Source organism: Dermacentor variabilis, chromosome 1 (genome assembly GCF_050947875.1).
Source record: "Dermacentor variabilis isolate Ectoservices chromosome 1, ASM5094787v1, whole genome shotgun sequence".
Classification (NCBI taxonomy): domain Eukaryota; kingdom Metazoa; phylum Arthropoda; class Arachnida; order Ixodida; family Ixodidae; genus Dermacentor; species Dermacentor variabilis.
This window is the reverse complement of record NC_134568.1, coordinates 209313540-209335208: the sequence shown is the minus strand read 5'-3', so window position 1 is coordinate 209335208 and position 21669 is coordinate 209313540. Positions and strand designations below refer to the sequence as shown.

The 21669-nt window shown below is 44.5% G+C and overlaps 1 protein-coding gene across 2 annotated transcripts in view; it reads left to right on the top strand.

Moving 5' to 3' along the window:
* The window catches only part of AlaRS (alanine--tRNA ligase, cytoplasmic), a 78087-nt gene that overhangs the window by 15108 nt on the left and 41310 nt on the right, over nucleotides 1–21669 (top strand). For both annotated transcript variants that reach the window (XM_075703959.1, XM_075703960.1), the window contains exons 8-11: nucleotides 2744–2852; nucleotides 5014–5052; nucleotides 5138–5249; nucleotides 5915–6039. In XM_075703959.1, coding sequence (XP_075560074.1) covers nucleotides 2744–2852; nucleotides 5014–5052; nucleotides 5138–5249; nucleotides 5915–6039 — 385 coding nt within the window. The remainder of the gene's footprint in view (nucleotides 1–2743; nucleotides 2853–5013; nucleotides 5053–5137; nucleotides 5250–5914; nucleotides 6040–21669) is intronic.

Below are 21669 nucleotides of genomic sequence, written 5' to 3'. Positions count from 1 at the left end.
TGGTGTGCAGTCCTTTCATCGGTAGCGCAAATTGGCCTTATGATAACCTACCTGCTGTAAAGTTGGGATAACCCTTCTGTATTTTGGAGAAAAACTGGAAAACTTCCTATGCAGTAAATAAAAGATTGTTGCAAAATACAGGTCCACAATTAAAGGGGCCCTGAAGCACTTTTTATCGAAGAGGAAGAATGCATTTCAAGTGAAGATAAGCTATTTTAGAAATACTTGATACTAAATCAGAAATACTCTCAGAAGTCCTAATGCACACAGCAGAAGCGGAGTTATTGGCAATCAAACACCCTCTTCGCTGTGCTCCCGTTCCTTCTTCAATGCATTGAACTGTAAAGGCTACGGCGTGGCTAGGTGTGTCCACAACACTCTGCGTATAAATGTCACTGTGGCGCACAGTTCAAATTTGCTTTTGGATGTTAACGTAGAGGCCACTATTTCCGATTTGTGCACTTACGACGCGCCAAGCGTAAGCCAAACACGGTTGTCTTCAGCGAGCCACAGTGTGCTTAGCCAATTGACTCGTGGTGGCACACCGTGGCGGCCGTGGTATCTACGCTTTGTAGAAGACCGCACCTACATGCAACTGTAGTGCGCATGCGCAGCGTTTGCTTTGTGCACAACAGGGCTTGAGTGCGTGCTCGCACTCATATGCTAGTCTGACCATGCTACGTGGTGCGGGCCGGCTTTGTCCTTCACCAGCTTGACTGCCGGATGGTAGCCACTTCCAAATTGCATGTTTTTCAAGCGCTATCAAGTAGTCTGCCAAGGTGTCTAACCAGTAGCGGCCAGGAGTGAACGCGCACTGGCAAGTGTGCACTTGGTTTAACCTTAAAGGGCTCCTCACCAGGCCCCATATCAAATTTTGGTTATACGATGGAAGTTGTTACGTGTCCTCTAGGGAGCGTTCTGCCTCAAAAATTTTTCAAATTGGCTCATTAACAGCCAAGACAGAAATATTTCAGTGTCGCGAACCCATGATTTCAGCAGGTGGGCTCCACTGCCAAGCAAGACACTCTCTTCACTCGCCCCGTCTAGCCTACGCAAGTGAAATTCCTTCCCTGCATTCTCCCATACCAGACTGCGAGGATCGCGTGACACATACGTCACAGGCCCCACCCACCGTCATATTTTTTTTTGCTCCTCGCTTTTTTTTTTTCGGCGCTACGCACGTCCGCTGACGGCATCGCGCGCGAGCTGTTGTCTCGTTCGCACAGGGAAAGGTTTTGCACACTGTGCACAAGGAAACATGACTAGTGGTATAATTCGGTGCTACACGAGTACTGAGGCAGAACAAGCGGATCGCAGAGCATGATCACGCGCTGGAACATGGTAGAAAATGGCATGGTTTCAGTACCTGTGCACGTGACCGCACGACCGTGGAAACAAGCAGATGAAGTGGATGTACATCTGTCTTGCTTCGATGCAAAGTAAAACAAAAAACACGCAGACATTACGTTTGTGTGTTTTATTATTTCTCTAAACTTCAATTTGTCAATTTAAGCAGCAGATCGCACAGATAACAGATGTTGTGTTGAATAATTCTCGAAGTCACATGTCACCACAAGCAACATCGCACTGCGGAAATGATTACGTAGGCGCAGGGGCACGATTACGTCACCGTCCGGCTTGGAGCGCGGCGACCACGAGGAGAAGGAAAAACATTGTTGGCACTGCGCTTGTCTGCTCAAAATGGCCAGACCTGTCGAGGGGCCCTTTAAAGCTCTATAATTGGTAAAGTGAACAATTTAGGCTCACCTGGCAAACATATTCATTATTCTGTGTTCTTAGGCACTCATTATTCAGACGCATATGGCAGTGCACTGGTTAATTTGAATGAGATCCCACGGCTTGGTAAGTACGGTTGACTCAAATATGAGTATAACAGGCGTGAAGAAAAATTGGCACTGGCATCTAGTTTTCTTGAAAGAATGCAGTAGAGTGTGCATTACAATGATTGTCATTAAGAAAGGAAGCGTGCAAACTGATTCTATTTTTCCCTTTCTTTTGCGTCTTGTTAGCTGTGTATGACTTGTGTTGGTTAGCAGGTTTGATGGCAAGGAATTTTTTAATTTTCATTCACTGTGAAATGGGGAAGTGGATACCGTGGGAACAATCAGTGAATAAAAGGCATTTAGATGATGACCTGCATGCTATATGTATTTATAATTGGCCAAGTGTGTTGCACCAGTGACATTTCCAGTGACAACAGTGTTGCAGAGAGTGACATGATGAATAGTCAGGTGGTCTTGCTTGTTAAAAGTGTGCTTCTTCAATTGAAGGGACATGTCGTGCCACCACTTTGGCCTAACTGTAGGAGAAGGCCATACTGAAGGAGGAGTTTTGTGCGCAATGTCCTGATAGTTTCCAGGCACTGTACCTTTGCATGGAAGAAAAACTGTGGTGTTTTATTATGCAACTTTGCTAATAGGTGGCTTTCTTCTGCTGGTTGCACTTTTCTGGGGCTGGGAACACCAGCAAGTTGTTGTTTCCATCCCTCAAAAGTTGTTGCGTTATTGCATGCTGCATACATACACTATTGATGGGGCAAACTCGGCAAGCTCACTTCCTAGCTGGACTTCTGTTACCAGGGGTTTGTGTGATCACTATTAATTTTTTTAGGAGACTTTGCTCACATGTATTCATTATTTAGAATTGCCCATTAACCTAGGTGGAATGTTAAAGTTAATCTTAAATTTTTAAACATTTTCTCTTTGTGGGACACACTTCTCAGGTATGTTCTTCGGAGGATTTTGAGGCGAGCTGTGCGTTATGCCACTGAAAAAATGAATGCTGCTCCTGGAACATTTGCACGCCTTGTTCCTGTTGTGGTTGGAATTCTGGTAAGTCGGTTTTTCATCCATCAAGTAACATGCTTAAGCCTTTCAGGGTCGATTTTTTTTGCCACGTGCGACTGCCGAGGGTTGATTTTTTTTATTGCAGATATAAATTCTTCAGAGGGACCTATTTCGAAAAAATATTTTAAATTTGTATATATGTACTGTTTATTCATGAATAACAACAATAAAAAAAGGAAATAAACTTATAAGAATAAAAAATTTGATGCATTGTTATACACATAGTTCAAAGCCTAGAAAATGTGCACCTGAGAATATTTCGCAAGTCTCAAATGTTCCTGCTCTTACACTAATGCAGTCGAACCTCAATATATCGAACAGCGGGGTGATCATGAAATAGTTCGATATAGCCAGGATTCGACATATAAAATTATGTAAAAAATGCGTCAAAAACTTCTGCAAATCAATCAATGAACCAAAGGTGCGATCAGTGATTGTTGTTCGGAGCGTGTGTTCGGTTGCGCCGCGTGCAATTGGCCTAGACTGCACCGGCTACGTCAGCCGTGCATGCATGGTCGATTGTGCCGCACGCAATTAGCCCAGGCCGCGCAACTTTGTTAGTTGCGCGAAGTCCGTGCGGCCTACACCAATCACACGCTGCGCAACCGTACGCGTGCTCTGAACAATGATCCCCGATCGCGCCCCAATCGTGGTGCAGTAAATACTCAGTTGAAGCTTCACACAAAGTATTTATTTATATGGCTGAAAGTACTGCAGGAGTGTAGCCTGCTTCTTAATGGCAGCCGCATGCTTAAACATGAGTCCTCAACACGGAGTCCTCAACACGGAGTCTACAACACAGAGTCTACAAGCGATAGGCCAGTGCCTTACATTGCACTGCAGTAGCGGCGTAGAATGGCCAAAGCATCTACAGCCTCAGTTGAAGTCGGGAGCGAGGCAACATCAGGGCTTACGGAATCAACCTTGACAGCATCTTCGTTTGGCAGCTACTTCTGCTGCGATCTCCATGTCCGTCTATCGAAGCATTTTGAAACACTGTCAGTAACAAAGTATTAAGTGGTGTCTGCCAAGGCGTCCATGAGTGAGTCCAGGAAGCGCGCACTGTCGCGTGTATTTGTGGATGTAAACCGCCGCTCCTCACAAGGCGCAGCAGGCGCAGAGCGCAGCACCGAGGAGGAGTCAGTGCGACAAATGCAATGCGTCATTGACATTGTCGAACTAGCCAAGCCGGCGCATGCGTAGGCCTCTAAGCTAATGGCGCCCTCGGCTGCGATCAGTCAGGAACGCCCATTGCGCCACTGCTATCTTCAAGGGTGTTGTGGGAAAGCTCGCCGCCTGTCAACAGAGTGCACGTGATCTGGAGTGGTGGAGTTCAATATATCCATTTTACGACCGACCCCGTTTGAAATAAAAAATTAAAAATGCATGAAAGTTTCCCGGTAATATAGAAAGCATGCAATATACGCAATAATTCGATATATCCGTGTTGGATATATCGAGGTTTTACTATTTACGCCTATAGCGTAATCAAACTGCGTAGGTGAATGCGTTCAAGAAAACTGTGTGGTTGTGTGTCCGTCAAAAAAGCAAAACATGTGACAAACTTCTGCTAATCTTCATCTTATCGCCAACCAGAGGCAACTAGTATTCACGAGTTTCCAAAAGAAAGGAAACACATGCACGGCGGCATCCTTCGTATGCACGCCCTTGTGAGCAATAAACAAGCTAGTAACAGGCGGTCGCCCTTTGAGCGATTAGTAACGAAATAGCTATCAGTTTTGCAAGTGCAAGAAGCCGAAACCGCCCACGGAACAAAACCCAAATGAACTGCCGCCTGCACACGTGGGCGCCATTGTGCGAACGGTAATATATAGATGCGCCGGAGCATACAAACCATGCAACGAAAACAGATAGGTAGGCGCAAGAAAAGCATTCCCTGTATTCCCGCATAGTGGCAGCACGTACCAGGAAAGAAAAAGTTAAAAATTGGCGTGCTTTTCAAACGTGCAGACAGCGTCGTAAATATGCGGCATCGACTATTTTGCACTTGTTTGCGGCTCTGTATATTTACGTCATTGACCCAGAAAGGGTTGATGTTCAGGAAATGTTGATGACAGCACTATATGCGGTACACTTGTCTTGCACCAAGTGAATTTCGTTAACATGAGTTTTTCTTTTAACACAGGGCGACGTTTTTCCTGAACTAAAGAAAGACCCAGAAGGTGTAAGTGCCATTGGTTGTTTCCAATATTTATGATGTGTATAGAAAAATGTTAAAAGCTATTTAGCTGAGCATTTTTGCCTCGTAGGTGATGGACATAATTAATGAAGAAGAGAACCAATTTCTGAAGACACTTTCTCGTGGCCGGCGTCTTTTGGAGAAGACTGTGGGCAAGCTAGGGGACCAGAAGTTCTTGCCAGGCAAGCTGTCTTATTGATTATAGTGCTTCTTTTCCCTATATTATTGTGCTCTCATGTAATTGCTATGCACGCATGATACTGCAAGTGTGTCTTGGTTGAGCTTGCGTTATTTGTGTTTTGAATTCAGCAAAAGCTTCTATGAATTATGGTGAGACTCTAAATAAGAAGCACACTGTGATATTAGTTACATGGACACTGATGTCAGACTAAAATACTAGTTCCTTTCTTACTGTAAACATTAAATAAATATTGTAAGTAGATGGATGTTAAAATGCAAGTTATGCATAATGATGTCTTAGGACAGTATGTTGAACATTTTGATGCTCTTTACATATCCCTTGTTAACATTGCACTGCATTCTTCTTAAGATGTGACTTTGTTGCTTGCCTCTGTGGCAGTTTTGTTTGCTTTGAAAACCATAGCTTAGAGATGAAATTAGTGTGTTTATTGTTCACTGTAAATTTGTTTTGGCAGTGGCAGCTTTTACAAATTATCTGCTTTTATCAGAACTTAACCTGTTAATTAGTTATACCTTTAAAACCTTGCTGCATTGTATGTTATATAAAGCAATATTTGGGGCAGCTAATTTCACTCTCTTCTATTATGTAACATTACTTATTGCTTGTTTTAGTGAGTAAGTTGCTAACAGGCTGTTGTTTCTGTAGGTGAAGTGGCTTGGAGGTTGTATGACACATATGGATTTCCCATTGATCTAACCCAGCTGATGGTTGAAGAGAAGGGCCTTGCTGTTGACATGAAGTCTTATGAGAAGGCCAAGCAAGCAGCTCAGGTGCGATATTATTGCTGCTTTTTGCTTTCCCTTGGGACAGTCATCTGCAGCCAGTAGCTGGATATAGTGGTGAAGATGCCTTTCTATTATCTGGTCTGATTGATTGCTTCATTGTCAAAGGGTGCCTAAGCAGGTTTCGAGGTATACAGTAGAACCCCCCTAATGTGTTTTCCACAGCACTGTGGAAAACAAGATGTAAAAAAATATATAATACTCAGGAAACGATATTACTTGCACATGCTATAAAGATAATCTGATCAGGCTGTTAAATATTAAAACAAAGACAATATGCATGGCTCAGCCTCTAAAGGATTTACAGTTGCCAACAGGTAATTCGGACTCGATGGTGGCCGTCTAAATGTTTGAATAATTGGGAGTTCGAAGTATTGGATTTGGTAGAGAATGAGTGACTTATTGCACAAGTGGCTGAAAAAGGTGTGTCGCATTCTCAGAGAATCACGTTGGCAAGATTTCGCTTGACTGGTGTCAGACACATCAGTGTCTACAAGCGACGGCATTCTTGGCAAAGTGCCAATGACACTGTCCTATTACAGTGCCAGGCTTACTGTCGTCCTTCAAAGTATCCGGTGCTACGAAACTGAAAACAGTATCTTCGAAAGTGATCATCCGAGAATACAGCCTAAGTTTGTCAAAGTGTTTCTGCACATATGTACAGTTATCTGTGACCTGGTCAGTCCATTTTTCAACCATTGTCATGCTGTTGTTACAGATAGACAAAAGTACAGTCAGTGCATGCATCAAATCTTCATCCTCTGGCAACATAAGAGAAGTCAACCGAGGTGCGATTTCTGAATGATTGCGAGTTTCTTTAACACAGTCATTGTCCTACACTTCCCTCATTCAACACTGCCCTTGTCAGCACAGACATTGAGGGTGGAGTTGTTGCTGCTTGAAACTGATTGGAGGAGTTGCCTAGGACACTGTTGCTGTGTGACACATAAAGGAACAAACTCTGGATGTGTGGCACTCGCACGACTAACAGCCGATGCTGCCTACAGTTTGGGCACGGTTAGCGACTACTGGATTGACTTGTCTTTACTAGTTTTGTTCTCAAGGAGGCACCGGCGACGTGGCTGAGGACCATGCCGGCAACTTATTAAAACCGAAATGTCGCTATTTTTGCTTGATTCTGTGGCCAAATCGTCACATGGTCAAGCAGGTGGAGTCTGAATATCGAATGGCACGCTGTAATGTGTCTGAAATTTAGGAAATTACCACCAAGACCATCGCACGTCAAAAGCACACGTTGGTCATGATTTTACTAATGACGAGATGGCTGTTGACATTGACATTGTGCTGGAATATGAGGACCACGCTGCGGGAAGAATTAGTCTTCTATGAAATCACATCCAGGAGCTAACCCTCCGTACTTCAGCGACGTGAAGGCCTGATGGTGATGTAACAACTAACTCATCTTTGTTGCGTCTAACAAGCCCGAGAAAAGCTTCCGTTTTGTCCAGAGCGAAACTTCCTAAGCTAGACCTAATGAGATCCGACAATTCCCCTGCGAAATGGTTTCTGTTTTGGGACCTCTTTCGCCACTCGGTACATAAGAGCCTGCGGCTTAACGACGTCGATCTGTGCCACTACCTTCGGTCTCTTTTAGACGGCCAAGCTGCAATGGCTGTTGCAGGCACACTGACAACAGATGGCAGTTATGAGCGCGCCATTTACATCTTGAAGGAGCTGTTTGGAAGCGAGCAAATTATTGAACAAGAATACTTGGAAAGCCTCCGCACTCTTCGATTCATCGTCACCTCTGCGTACATTAGTGTTCTGAGAAGCCTCTACGACTTTGTGCAACTAAACATCAGGGGCCTCATAGGACTTGGGAGTCAAACTGTGCTCGAGGTGCTGACGAAATCGATTCCACAAGACATAATGGTAGAATATTACTGACGGCGTCGACTTGAGGCGTCAAGTGCAAGTGACCAGCCAAGCTCAGAACAAGAACTTCGGCAGCTGATCAAGTACCTTCGCATTCAGGGGGAGCGTAGGGAGCAGACTACCTACCAGCAACGTGTCTTGTATGGCAGTCAATAGCAGCCCTCCGGCAGTCATAAGAGTCAGCCAACAACATCAGCTGCAGTCTTCAATGACAATGCTATGACAAATTAGGAAGCGTGTGTCTCCTACCATAAGGCACGATCAACGCAGGAGTGCAATGCACCAATTAATAACTTGGAGAAAGAAACGTCGTTTGTCGATGGCTGGCTGCTGCTTCAGGTGTAAGGCAAGGGACACTGAGCTAGGGACTCGACGGGCGCTAAACGTGCTTCCGCAACGATGCCACTGGAACACGCTACGAGCAGTACTTCCCTGTATGCTGTGCCATACGGAACTAAGTGAAGTAACATAGACATCATACTTCTGCAGACATTTGGAGCTTGGATAAAGAGTACCAAGAGTTCCTGCCACATTAGAGGTATTCTGGATAACGGTAGCCAGCACACTTTCATTAATGAAGATATCTTAAGAAAAATAAACCTCAAGCTGTCAGGACAGGCTTACGTTTGTCAACGTTTTTGGGAATATAGGTGGAGGTCGAAGTACTCGTCAAAGACTAATGGAAGCAACCTTTCAAAGTCAGTTTGACGGTGTTTATCATTTGATCGAAGCCAATGAAATAGCACACCTCTGTGAAGTCCTTCTTGAACTGCCAAAAGACCACAATTTTATCAAAGGCCTGTAGAATTGTGGTTGGCGATTGGCTGATGCCCTTTGCTTCCCCAGCATTTACCAAAAAGAAGGAATAAGCTTATTGATTGGGTCAGAACAATTGTGGAAGATATTGAGGAAGAATGTCACTTGTGATGAGAAACACTCCTTTCAATTGAAACTGTACTGCGCTGGACACTCCAAGGACCCGTAAACAACGATAAGCCCATTAACCCGCACACACAAGCAAATTATACAGTAGCCGACCAATTTTCCGGACTTGGAGGGGACCGAAAAATAGTCCGAATAAAAGAACAGTCTGAAAAATCCGTGAGTCACAAAACCGAACTTTATTCCAGCTAAACTGGACTGAAAAAGGCGCTGATGGTCCTTTGTTTTAAACTCCTTATTTTTGTAACGACTTCTGCTTGCATCTGTTTAAGCATCATGTTCTCGTCATACGCACTAGACAACAATATTAGAGCGATGACGTCTTGCGTTGATGGTTGCGGGCAGCCAGAGGTGTCGTCGTCAGAGTCGCTTTGCGGTGGTGCGGTCACCTGGCGCACAATCTCGTCGTCTGTAAGCTCCGGGCACAACTCTATGTTGTTTTGTCGATCGCGGCAAACTAGGGAAAAGTAACAGCAGCGGGAAGGTCCATCCCACTGCTGCGCAAGTTGGCAATCAGCTGCTCGCTGGTGTTGATGTTATCAATGGTGCTGTTTGCCTCTTCGGTCACGGGCTCTTCAGAGTTGCAAAATCCAGTATGCCTAAAGCAATTTGCAATCCTCAAAGGCTGAACAGCCTTCCAGGCATCCGCTAGCATGCCGAGCGCTGTGAACAAGTTACCGGAGTATGTCTTCCCGTTGTCAAAGCACGTGAGTGTGCGACCAAGTAAATGGGCCCGGTAGTGCACCTTGAGGTTTAAATGACCCCTTGGTCCATCGACTTGAGCACACTTGTATTCGGCAGCAAGAATTCAAGACAAATAGCTTGCAGGTTGTTTACGGCGCCGTGTGCCCCGCAGTTGTCTACGACTATTACCACTTGCCTCTTCTGGCACTCAAACATCCGGTCCACATGGTGGTTGTAATCTTTGAACAAGCATAATTAGTGTAATCCAGGCCTTTGTATTGCTGCTGTACCATACAGGCAGGTATTTCGCACCCTTAAAGCAATGTGGGTTTTTTGCTTCCTGTATCACTAGGAGGGGCAGCTTCTCAGTGCCAACCGCATTTGCCCCGACCATGACAGTTACTGTCTCCTTACTATGCTTCCCACCAGCGCAGGCCTCATTAATAAAGAAAAGTGAACGGTCCGGCAACATTTTGAAGAGTAGGCCTGTCTTGTCACAATTAAAAATGTCTGCAGGAGCATACTCTTGTAGCAGAGCCTTCAACTTACTCGTCCGGTAATCCGTTACAGTAGATTGATCCACGGCACCGCTCTCCCCGCAAACTTTCTTGAAAGAGGCTCCGTGCCTTTTCTTAAACCCATGGATCCAGCCTTCGGTGAACTTGAAGTCCTGAATGCCCATTTTTAAAGCGAGCATCTCGGCTTTCTGCTTGAGCATGTTGCCCGAAACGGGGAGGTTCTTTGCTAGGACTCCTTTTAACCACAGCTGCAGGGCCTCTTCAAGCTTCAGATGTTGTCTTTCTGGTAATTTTTTGTAGTTTTGCAGTGCGACTGGTCGACGGCAAACAAGATCTTTTCTTTCTTTGTAATCAGACAAAGTCTGAAGAAGAAACTAGGAATTGGCAAGAATCAGATCTATGCGTTAAGAGACAAAGCCGGCAATATCATTACTAATATGGATGAGATAGTTCAAGTAGCTGAGGAGTTCTATAGAGATTTATACAGTACCAGCGGCACCCACAGCGCTAATGGAAAAGAGAATAGTCTAGAGCAATTCGAAATCCCACAGCTAATGCCGGAAAAAGTAAAGAAAGCCTTGAGAGCTATGCAAAGGGGGAAGGCAGCTGGGGAGGATCAGTTAGCAGCAGATTTGTTGAAGGATGGTGGGCAGATTGTTCTACAGAAACTGGCAACCCTGTATACGCAATGCCTCATGACTTCGAGCGTACCGGAATCTTGGAAAAACGCTAACATAATCCTAATCCATAAGAAAGGGGACGCCAAAGACTTGAAAAATATAGACCGATCAGCTTACTGTCCATTGCCTACAAAGTATTTACTAAGGTAATTGCAAATAGAATCAGAAACGCCTTAGACTTCCGTCAACCAAAGGACCAGGCAGGATTCCGTAAAGGCTACTCAACAATAGACCATATTCACACTATCAATCAGGGGATAGAAAAATGTGCGGAATATAACCAACCTTTATATATAGCTTTCATTGATTACGAGAAAGCGTTTGATTCAGTCGAAACATCAGCAGTCATGGAGGCATTGCGGAATCAGGGTGTAGATGAGCCGTATGTAAAAATACTGAAAGATATCTATAGCGGCTCCACAGCCACCGTAGTCCTCCATAAAGAAAGCAACAAAATCCCAATAAAGAAAGGCGTCAGGCAGGGAGATACAATCTCTCCAATGCTATTCACAGTGTGTTTACAGGAGGTATTCAGAGACCTGGATTGGGAAGAATAGGGGATAAGAGTTAATGGAGAACACCTTATTAACATGCGATTCGCTGATGATATTGCCTTGCTTAGTAACTCAGGGGACCAACTGCAATGCATGCTCACTGACCTGGAGAGGCAAAGCCGAAGGGTGGGTCTAAAAATTAATCTGCAGAAAACTAAAGTAATGTTTAACAGTCTCGGAAGAGAACAGCAGTTTACGATTGGTAGTGAGGCACTGGAAGTAGTAACGGAATACATCTACATAGGACAGGTAGTGACTGCGGATCCGGATCATGAGACTGAAATAATCAGAAGAATAAGAATGGGCTGGGGTGCGTTTGGCAGGCATTCCCAGATCATGAACAGCAGGTTGCCATTATCCCTCAAGAGAAAAGTTTATAACCAGCTGTGTCTTACCAGTACTCACGTACGGGGCAGAAACCTGGAGGCTTACGAAACGGGTTCTACTTAAATTGAGTACGACGCAACGAGCTATAGAAAGAAGAATGAATGAATGAATTTATTTCTCCTGTTTACAACAGAAAGGAAGCAGAAGCTAAAGGCCATTTGGCCTGACGAAGGCTTCTGCTCTCACAGCAATTCAGCACGCAGGCCGTACGCAGCAACATTTATCATACATACATACATACTGAAATCAACTGGATAGTCGCGAGACAATAGTGTTTTCGTGAAACAAAACATGTATACAAGAAATATGAGAAACCAACAGGATAATCTAAGTACGATGCATTTTGTTTGAGACCAACCACAACCAGAAAACAAAGGAAACAAAAGACTGACAATTGATAGTGTGGTTCTAATCAGCCGAACTCAATGTTGTTCAGGATGAGAAAATTTTTGAATGATTTATTCGAATATTCTATAATTTCATCTTCAAAATCACGTAGGCGATTTAGTAGTGAAGGCGCCTGGTAACTGACTAGTTGTTTTCCGTAATTGGTTCTTATTTTTGGTGTTCTCATGTTATGTCGTCGAAGGCTGTAATGCGGATTGGTGGGTACATTCAAGATGTACTGCGATTTGTTTTGTTTAATGTATTGCAGCAACCTGTAATAATACACCTGGTTTGCCTTTAACATAGAATGTTTCATAAAATATGGTGTGGTTCTAAAGTTTTGTACAGGGCCATAGTATCCCTCGAATGCGCGTAGGACTCTTTTTTGTAGCACTATCAATTTATTATAATTTTTTTGCGAAGTTGTGCCCCCAAATCAAAATACAGTAGGTTAATCTAGAATAAAAGAGTGCGTAGTATAAAGAACTTTTTAACCATGGAGGAAGCAGAGTACTCAGTCTGTATAAGCAGCGAACGGTTCTGCTTAGTTCGATAGCAAGTTTGTCGATGTGCATGTTCCAGGCCAAATCCTCTTGGAACCACACTCCTAGAAATTTTTGACATTTTACCTGTTCTATCAGCCCATCTTCAAAAAGAATAGCCACATTGCAGCTACGTGGTTTATTAGTAGGAGCAAATATCATATATTTTGTTTTGGAGGAATTCATTTGTAGCTTATCATGTTGTAACCAGCAAGAGAGTTGCTTCAGGTAATTGTTAACTTTTGATTCGAGCTCTATTATAGTAGCAGCTTTAAAGAATATGTTAGTATCATCTGCATACATAACTAATTCGGGAGAGTCGGTGATGTCACACAGATCATTAATATATATTATAAATAGAAGAGGCCCAAGTATTGATCCTTGTGGAACACCTGTTACGATTTCTGCGTAAGATGAAACATCATTATTTATACTGACATATTGATAGCGATTGGTTAAGTAATGTCGTGAAAGTTCCAATACGATACCTCGTACACCGCACTGTTCCAATTTGCTAATTAATTAACTGTGGCATACTGAATCAAAGGCTTTCCTGAAGTCTACAAATAAACCTAATGTGTACATTCTATTTTCAATATTTGTTATTATTTTATGTTTGCTTCACAAGATTTATTTTTTTTGGAATCCATACTCCATGTCACTAATTACACTATATTTACTGAAAAATGTTTGTAGTCTAACATTCAGGGCACTCTCGAACACCTTTCACAGAACAGGTAAGACAGATATCGGCCGGAAATTTGTCATTAAATGTTTATCACCTCCTTTGTAAATAGGGCATACACATGCTATTTTTAGACAATCAGGAAATATACCGCTTTAAAACATTCTGTTTATGATGTGAACAAGGACGGGTGCAATTATATCCGCAATGTATTTCATTGGTACTGGTTTCACATCATCGTACCCAGCAGAGACGGTGTTTTTTACTTTGAACAGCAGTTGCACAACTTCAGCAGGTGTAACAGGTGTAAGTATCACTGAGTTAGTAAGACTGAATTTATTCACTATACATGTGGCCGTGGGCTCCCCCCTGTTGGGATGCTGGGTGCTGGAGATGAAATATTCATTCAGAGCAGCTGCTGCTTCTCTGCCTGTCAACACGCCAGTGGCTGTCTTTATGTTAATCTCCGTGTTCTGTCTTTTCGTAGATCTTAAGTCTCTAACTTCATTCCAAACTTTCCTAGGGTCATTTTTTATTTTAGCAAATAGCCGTTCATAGTACTTAATTTTTGCTTGCTTTAATGCACTGTTGACCTTATTTCTGTATTTTTTGTAATCAGTCAACAATTGCACGCTCCTGCATTTTACAAACAAGTGATACATTTTGTTTTTTCTTGTTATCATTTTTAGCAAAGCAGCATTTATCCAGGGTTTTCGTATTTTCTTGCTCCTCTGATTGCAAAATTTCAACGGAAACGCTAGGTCGTAGCACGTAATCATTTTATGAAAGAACAATTCGTAGGCTGTATTTGGATCTTGTTTTTCATATACAGATGACCAGTCTGTTGATAGGATCAGGGCACAAAAATTTTCTAATGCGCTTGCGTGGAAACTGCGAATCTGCGCTTTTTTTCCTTCTTCCCTCGTTTGTGTGCGTGAGGAATGAAACAAAATACAGGCAGATGATCACTTATATCAGCAGATAACAGTCCCGCAAGGCAGTCAGTTGGGTGTACATTGGTTATGCATATATCAAGCAAGGTAGCTGTTTGCGCCGTTAGCCTCATGGGTTCCGAGATTACGTTTGTGCACATGAACGAATTCATGAGACCAGCAAACTGTCTAGATGATACATCGTCCGACAACATATCTATATTTACGTCACCCATTATGATAAAGGGGGAGGACGAATGGCTCAGGAAATGTAGCACCTGTTCTAGGAAATCAAAGAATATCAGTTTGTTTCCCAACAGTGGGCGATACATAACCACAACTGTGACATATTCTAAGCGTACCATTATACATTCTATATTGTTCGTTACAAGTGAAAATTCTGAAATTCCCTCATGTACAAGGCACTGTTTAACATAGACAGCCACGCCACCTCCTCTGCACTTTGTTCTTACTAACCCATGGTATGTGTAATTTTCACAGTACGGGGGGTTATCGTTCACAGTAAGCCATGTTTCACAATACAATAAGATGTCAAAATTGTGGGCGATTGACGCAAATAAGCAATTCAGTTTGTCCTCTTTGTTTTTTATGCTCCGCACATTTAGGTGAAACATTTTCAGCAATTTACGGGTATGAGACACTAATTTATTGAAAGACTGAACATCATAATATGTGCAGTTCATACGGTGAAACTAACTGTAAAAAAGGAAAGAGGAGAAGCAGGCCATGACGCTCACGTTGTCATATTATCAATGTCTTCCATACTGGCGATTCGAATAGGTGGTGAATTTTCGTCCTTGCATGCGAACACTTTGCCGCCAGCCGTCCATACGAACCGCCATCTCAATTCGTTCTTTCTTTCTACTGCGGCACCTAGAAGTAGTTTGCCGTACCGTGTGAGGTGTTCGTTTACGAACACCTTTGAGGACGATTGAAAGCCCAGTGTAATTGTATCCATCCTGCTTTTTTTAGCTTTGCTAAGGAAGGCATTCCTCTTGGTTATGCGGACAAACCGAACAATGATATTTGCTTCATCATGTCAAGCAGTAGGCACTCGGTGGCAGATGTCGATATCAGCCTCTGAGACCTCTTCCTTAATCAGTTCGCCAATTTGCCTCATGGCTAGTGGTTCGCCTTCAAGTGGAATGCCCTTTATCTCAATGTCATTTGAACGTTGACATTGTTCCAGTTCCTCGATTCTGTATGATAGCTTGGCATTCTCAGTGCGAAGATCCTGGTTTAGTTTTAGAACCTGCTGTATTTCTGTTTTCAGCTCAGTGACCTCTTGAAACTTATCTTTTATGGCCCTCAAGTCTGCCCTGAGCTCCCGCCTCAAGTCTTCAATGGCCTTAGCCTCTTTCGACATTGCACAGCAAAAGTGTACGTCGATACACTAACAACACCAGTAACAAGAATCAAACAAGTACAAGAAAGCTGATAGGTTCGGCAGCAGTGCACAGATTCTATGACTTATTGACTAAATAAGGATATTCCGCTCACCTGCAAAACCAGAGGCAAAATTTAGATGTGGCTCCGTAGTGCAGTGCTGCCGAACTGTAACAGGTGCTCGCTCCGTTGACGGTTTTATGCTGTGGTCTGGCGCTCGTCCGACCCTTGCGCAGTCGCAGAAGAGTAGCTCCGGCCACATGACTCCGATCACTGTTGTGGTGCAGACACACACGGCACTGTAGACGTCAGAAGGGGCGATAGCACGTTGGTCGAGTCCGGTTTCGGGCTGCAAAAGCAGAGGCAAAATTTAGATGTGGCTCCGTAGTGCACTGCTGCCGAAATGATAGGTGTAACGTTAAGGGATAAGAAAAGAGCAGATTGGGTGAGGGAACAAACGCGAGTTAATGATATCTTAGTTGAAATCAAGAAAAAGAAATGGGGGGGGGGGGGGCATGGGCAGGACACGTAATGATCAGGGAAGATAACCGATGGTCATTAAGAGTTGTGGAATGGATTCCAAGGGAAGGGAAACGTAGCAGAGGGCGGCAGAATGTTAGGTGGGTGGATGAGATTAAGAAGTTTGCAGGGACAACATGGCCACAATTAGTACATGACCGGGGTAGTTGGAGAAGTATGGGAGAGGCCTTTGCCCTGCAGTGGGCGTAACCATGCTGCTGATGATGATGATGAAGGTCTGTTTGGAGATATTAAACTCCTTCGCGACGTCGACTTGGGTCTGTCCTTGCTCGGTAAGCCTGATGATGGCGGCCTTCTTGTCCAGCGTCCTGGTCCAATATTTTCCACGCTGCTTCAACACATTCGGGGGAGGTGGGTGAAGAGCAGGGGCCATGGCGTCGAAAACACATAGGCATTTCGCTGAACGTACGGCCGCAACACACTGAAATAGCGATAATATGTTGTACGGCAGCTAGTGATGGCAGGCGATGATTTCACTTGCACCGTACTGGATAAAAGCCGGCAGATCACTGCTGGACGAAAACGTGCGTGACACCACCTGTAACACCGAGGCAAAACTGATGATAATGGTGGTTATCGTGAACTTCACCTGGCGTTCATAGGTGGTGTCCAAAACTGGCCGTGCATGACCGGTTTCCGGCTCTCAAAATCGCTTCCGCCGCAGGCTACTGGCAAAAGCATGCCCTTTAAGGTTGGTGTTTTTTACAACAGGCGCCACTGTTTCTGCATGGATTTGTATGCCTCCTATACTTGCTAATCAAATTACTATACCTATCTAAGCCACTTCACGTCCAATCCGAAACTAGTCAGTCGACTCAAGATTCAAAATGGCGTCCTTTCTGATTCATAGCACTGGTCTGTCGCAGCAAATTTTGTCCGGAAAATCGACCTTCTGGCGTTATGTAGTCCGAAAAATCGGTCGCGAAAATCCATTAGCTCTATGGGAACCCTGATGGTACATTTATGAAGTCCGGAATATCCATCAAGTCCGAAAAATCGGTCGGCTGCTGTACTTCGGACGAATTGCTGCATGAACAATGAAGGTGTATCCTTACAACTGCAAAAATTTTGCAGCTGAAAAGCTTAGGGATCACAGATGCTATTGAACCATCCTCTCATGATAAGCAAGTTTGAAAAGCTTTCAACGAAACCGTTGAGCTGCGCGATGACAGATATGAAGTTTGTCTGCCTTGGAAGGACTTGTAAGCAGACCTGCACGATAATTGTGTGGTAGCTATCAAACGGCTTCAATGCCTCCTTCATCGGCTATCTCAGAACAAAGACGCTCTGCTTAGCTATGATGTAGTAGTCAGACATGATCTTAAAGGGACACTAAAGGTTACTATGAAGTCAGGTTAAAGTGATAAAGCAATGCTCTAGAACGTCTAAGGCGTCAATATAATCGCGAACAGAGCTATAGTAACCGAGAAGTTGAGGTAAATGCATGACACGATTTGAGACCCCCCAGCGACATTCCGATACTAGCCCGATGACGAAGGCACTCCTCATCATAATTTATGTCACTCGTACTCAACTACTCGTATTAAAAAGATCATTTCATTATGTTATAAGACGGAAGAAAATGCTACTTATCTACTTCTGTTCGATTCTAAGAAAAAATAACATTTTGACGTTGCCCTTCAGTTGTATGGGTGGTCGAAAGGTTTCGTTATCGCTCGACTCTGTGCCAAGCGCGTTTTGGAGTTTCAGTTGTTTCTTTATCGCGTCGTGCTGCGCTGGTTCTGCTGGCTCGCGAAACTTGCATATGGAACAAGCAGTGAGAATGCCACGTCCATGTGATGTCGTGGGATGCGCAAACGGTCCACGGAACTTGGCCAACGGCAGTTGCAACGGTGAATCTAATGTTACTCATCACTGTGTGCCAATGAGTGAACCTCTCCGTTCGAAGTGGTTAAGTGCCGTACCTCTGCCACAGCGCATTGGCAAAGAGCCGAAAAATCTCAGTATGCTCGCTTCACTTTCGTCCAGAGGATTGCGAGTTCAACGCCGACTTACTGAAGTTGTGTGGAGTGCCTTTCAAAGCAATGCTTTCCCGTAGCGCTGTTCCGTCGGTCTTGCCTGCATTCTCTTTCAAGCGCAAGAACAACTGCAGGTCGAAGACGGGGCGGTGAGTGCGGCATTTGGTTTTCACGAAGGAAAAGCTACAAATGTGCGAATATGTACAGCCATGACATAAAGTTGCCGTCATAGTAGTAGGCAACGACGTCGGCAGCGTGAGCCCTCAGCAGCAGGTCACGTTCATCAGTGCTTAAATCGCTGAAGTCGAGCCCAGCATCGCGAGCCAGTGTGTCGTTGTCAGGGTCGTCCATTGCAACGAGCATCAAAGTTGGCGTCATAAAATAAAGAACCAGCTTATCGTCGCGTGCTTTCCCTTCTGCTAGCCACCATAGCTCTGCTTTCGCGCTGTTTTCGACTCTGTCTTGGCTCTGTTTCTGGCCGCACGTTTGCGTTTTACGCAGAAAAGCCGTAGCGCCGTCTGCAGGTGCCGTTTTACTCACCGACGGCGCAACGTCACTATGAGACCATGACCTCGCCACTCCTCGATCAGAGGGCGGGCGATTTGAACTGCGCTAGAGGTACGTGGAGGCTTCAGAACGCATTTTCTCTTAAAATAAGTCTCTTCTTCACATGAAACAAGTGTTTCGAGGTTTCTGGGATGCTATTTCAACAGTCCAAGTTGACTTAATATTAACCTTTAGTGCCCCTTTAAGGATGACCATGCAGAACAAAATCCTGTCATTTAGGATACGGCTACCACAAAGTACCGTATTTACTCGCATAATGATCACACTTTTTTGTCAAAAGAAATTGACACTAATTCAGGGGTGCGATCATTACGGCGGTTAAATTTCCCGCAAAAAAAAAATTTTTTTTCATTTTGCATTTGCTGCGGGATGACAGCAGGTCAACAAATAGGCGGCTGCCGCTGTATGTAGTGCGGGGAACTAAAACAAAAATGGCGGCCGGCGGAGCAAGCCGAACGCGCCAAACGCGATTTTTTTTCTTCTTGTGAGTACGTTACCTGCATTGAAACAGTTTCTTCCGTATCTGTAATGAATAATATCGTTAATATCGGCAAGTTTGTGGCAATAATGTAGCCATGTCCACTTTGAGGGGACAGAAATAGATGGGCGCACTTAGCTGCCAGTGACATAGAAACACATGGCGGGCATGCTGCGGAAACTGCGGAATTTGTCTTCACTACTATCCTAATACGGCACATTTCTGCTAAGGGTGGGCGAATATCTTAGCTGTGTTACAAGCGTTGGCATATGAATAGGGTACACTTCTAACCTACCAGTGTAAACGTGGCTACTATCGTTGGTGCTCGCAATTTGTTGCGTGCCCACGAGTGCAGATGAGAAGAATCGAAAGGCGCCTTTTTTGTTGTTGTTGACCACAACCATCATAAAGCCTACGTAATAAAGGCAAGTTTGGTTGCAGCTTTTTTTTAGTCATGGAAGTGCGGAAAGTGATGAAAGTAATTAAATGAGGCATCTACTCAAGAATGTTTGGTGCGTGCAGACCGCTTGGTTTGTCTTGAAGAGTCGTTCGCGTAGATGGTAAGCGTGATCAATATTAGCTAGACTTGGCACACGACATATCGCTGCGGCAAGTTCGGGGTGCGATCGTTACACAGGAAATAAAAAAAATTGAATTTTGATGACAAAATTCAGGGGTGCGATCATTATGCTAGTGCGATCATTATGCGAGTAAATACGGTACTACATGCCTCTTCGTGAAGTAATCAGGGAATCATCCCCCACGACTAAGCTCAGAGTCGTCTTTGATGTGTCGTTCCATGGCACTGAAATGACTTCGCTAAACTGCCACCTGGAAAAAGGCCCGAACAAGATGTTGCTGTGGTTTTGCCTGCACCAGTTCGGAGTCATGGCTGATGTCCAGAAAGCCTTCTTGCAGATTAGAATCAAGCTGTGCAACAGGGATGCTCTGAGGTACCTTAGGTTTGAAAAAACGCCAAGATGAATATATGACATGCATCAGGTTTGTGATTACCGCATAACCCGAGTGCCCTTAGGCACTATGGCAAACCCCTTTTTACTGAGTGCATCAAGAGTGATGATTGGGTAACGTACTTGGTGTGCACGCTTAAGGGTGAAGCCTGTGACGGCTTCAATGGCAGCGCTACCTGCAGACCGAGTGAATATGCCGAAACCCTTTGACATTGTTGGTATAGATTTTACTGGACCAGTGTATCTGAAAAGTGAGCCTACACAGAAATCCTACATTGTGTTGTTCATTGTGCAGTAGTTTGTGCTATTCACCCAGAGCGTCTCTTGCACTCAATGGCCTACAATTTCTCTAAAGGGCCCCTGAAACGGTTCGGACAAATTTTGTAGACGCGTAGGGTACAGCTTAAGTAGAACATTTGCACCACAATTTAAGTGAAGCGTTACATATTAATGGAGCTACAAGCGATTACAAGTTACCCTCCTCCCTAGCCATGCTTTTCCTCCTCAACTCGTTCGCCGAGCGATCGGGGCTAAGCTCCGCCTTCACTGGTTCTGCGTCATGATGTGACGTCACATCGTCCACTTCAGGTTGTTTTGGAGCCCGCCCGCGCCCGTGCGAGACCTCTCCGCTAGCCGCTTGGCCGTCGACCTCAAGCGAGAGCTATCGAAGCAGCGTTTGTTACGAGCATTCTGTCGCAGCGCCGAACGTGTCTGGTATTTCGGTAATCACACACTAGCTGAAAGTTTCGACGGAACGCTGGAGGCATAAACTCAAGCTGACGAAGGAACTTTAGTGCGGACGTACATGAGCTGCCTGATCGGTCTCCACGGTCCAGCCACCCGTAGGCGTAGAGCTTAAGCAGCCAAAGAAAGAGCTAATATAGCTCTAACCTAGTGTAAAGCATTTTAAACATTTACAAAAGCAACGTGTTAATGATTACACTCCTGCAAAAAATTTACACCAGCAGTGAAGAAGAATACATTTTGTTACTGCTACTGTGTGTGGTTGAGCTCTTTGCCACCTGGTGGCTGCACCGTGCAGACCAGTCACATTTGCGCTTCTGTTCATCCCCTGAAACGACACGCAAGGGGACACAGCCAGGCCCTGTCCCCTTGCGCTTGCGTTTACCCTAATAACGGACTCGCGAAATGCTATTGTGTTAGTAATCTTCCGGTGTAAAGTGACGGCCGCAATCGCACAAATCCTGGCGCCGATCGGATAGTGGCAGTCCGATGCGCTGCAGCCAGTCCGCTCGTCTACTGGCTTGCAGAGGGACACGATGTTGCAGCTTGAGATATTGCCAGTCGCTACGTTTGCAGTGCACAGCACAACAAAGTCGAATCATAGCGCTCGCGAAAAGACAGACCGACACTGACGACGGAGCTCTCGTCAAAGACGCAGGACGTTGTAACACAAGCAGACAACACTTGCTGTGTGCCGGAAGTGCTTAAGTGTACTGAAAAATTGT